Source organism: Perkinsus marinus, assembly GCF_000006405.1.
Source record: "Perkinsus marinus ATCC 50983 genomic scaffold scf_1104296933650, whole genome shotgun sequence".
Taxonomy (NCBI): Eukaryota; Perkinsozoa; order Perkinsida; family Perkinsidae; genus Perkinsus; species Perkinsus marinus.
This window is the reverse complement of record NW_003215084.1, coordinates 1-1,234: the sequence shown is the minus strand read 5'-3', so window position 1 is coordinate 1,234 and position 1,234 is coordinate 1. Positions and strand designations below refer to the sequence as shown.

General features: G+C 57.2%; 1 protein-coding gene across 1 annotated transcript; it reads right to left on the bottom strand.

The window, feature by feature from the left end:
- Positions 1-11: 11 nt before the first annotated feature.
- Pmar_PMAR004402 (hypothetical protein) lies at positions 12-1,095 on the bottom strand (the record flags this gene model as incomplete). The annotated part of the gene is made up of 1 exon (XM_002785167.1): positions 12-1,095. A coding segment is annotated over exon 1 (1,053 nt), but the record flags the coding sequence as incomplete, so codon positions are not given.
- Between the last annotated feature and the right edge of the window lie 139 nt (positions 1,096-1,234).

Sequence of the window (1,234 nt, the reverse complement as noted above, 5' to 3'; positions counted from 1 at the left end):
GGGGCGCTCACTAGGATCGGGAACTTCCGTCGAGTCTGCTCTGAGGAGCTCTGCAGTATAGCCACTACCACCCTAGTTTTACCAGTGCCCGGAGGACCCTGTAGGAGTACAGCCCGTTTAGAAGCGTCACAGGCGTAAGCCAATGCCTTGCTCTGACCCTCGTTAAGTGCATATGAAGTCGACGGCGTAAGGAGGTACTCACTACTGCCCTCCTGAGCTTCAGCAGCTGCGGCCTTCGCGGGGTTCAATACGATAGGGAGGAGCTTCCGAGCCGAGTCGATACTCCACAAGGCCTCCCATTCCCTGCTCACAGCCAGAATACTGTGGACAACAACAGCAACACTCTCCCGTCCCTGGATGCTCTCTTGAGGTGAAAGGCCGAGAGGGCAGGCCGGCCCCACTGGCATGCACCGTAGCACCACTTTACCCTTATCAGCCTTCGACCCCGAATAGTTCAGAGCGTCCTTAGTCCCCTCACAGACGCCCATGATAATGCCGTTCTGACTAGCCGCCTCCATGCTCATACACTCATTCACAGGTACACCCCTACAGAGCTCGGACAGGAAAGGGCTGTCGGCGCTGCACAGTAGAAGTACATCTCCTTGAGTAACCGTCTCCGTATCGAAATCAGCCGGTTTGATGACAAGCTCATACCATTCGTTGCCCCTCCTAGCAGACCTCAGTACTGTGACGTGTATCATAGTGCTCGACCCAGGGGTAGTGAGAGATTGACGCAGACCCTCCTGACACTCCAGCCACATCGGCCGCTTGAATGCCTCCCTATACGCCTTAGGGGAGGTGAAGACCTTATCGCCATTCGTAGCGCCGACACCATCAATCTTATCCTCCTGTCCCTGCACCTGGCCAAAGGGCTGCTGACTCAACACCAGCTTGTACAGAGCATCCAAAGGGGCCTCCACTGCCTTACTGGTGTCAGGGGCGCCCTGGCCCTCCTCTCGTCGCACCGCAGCGCTACCCATACCACCCTTAGATGCCAACATGCTCGACTTGAACATCATACTACCGCCGCCACCCCTTCGTACCTCCCCTTTATAACCTGCCATAGGGTTGTCCCCTTCCTCCAGTTCCAAATCAGAGCTGCTAGGGGAGCCCGTGTCTGTGGTCTCCTCCCCCCGAGAAGGCTGATCCTGCCGTGCCTCGTCCTGCAGCGATCCACCAGCAGCAGCGACTTCGAGACACTCACAAGTCGAGTCCAGCAGCCTAGACACGTGCT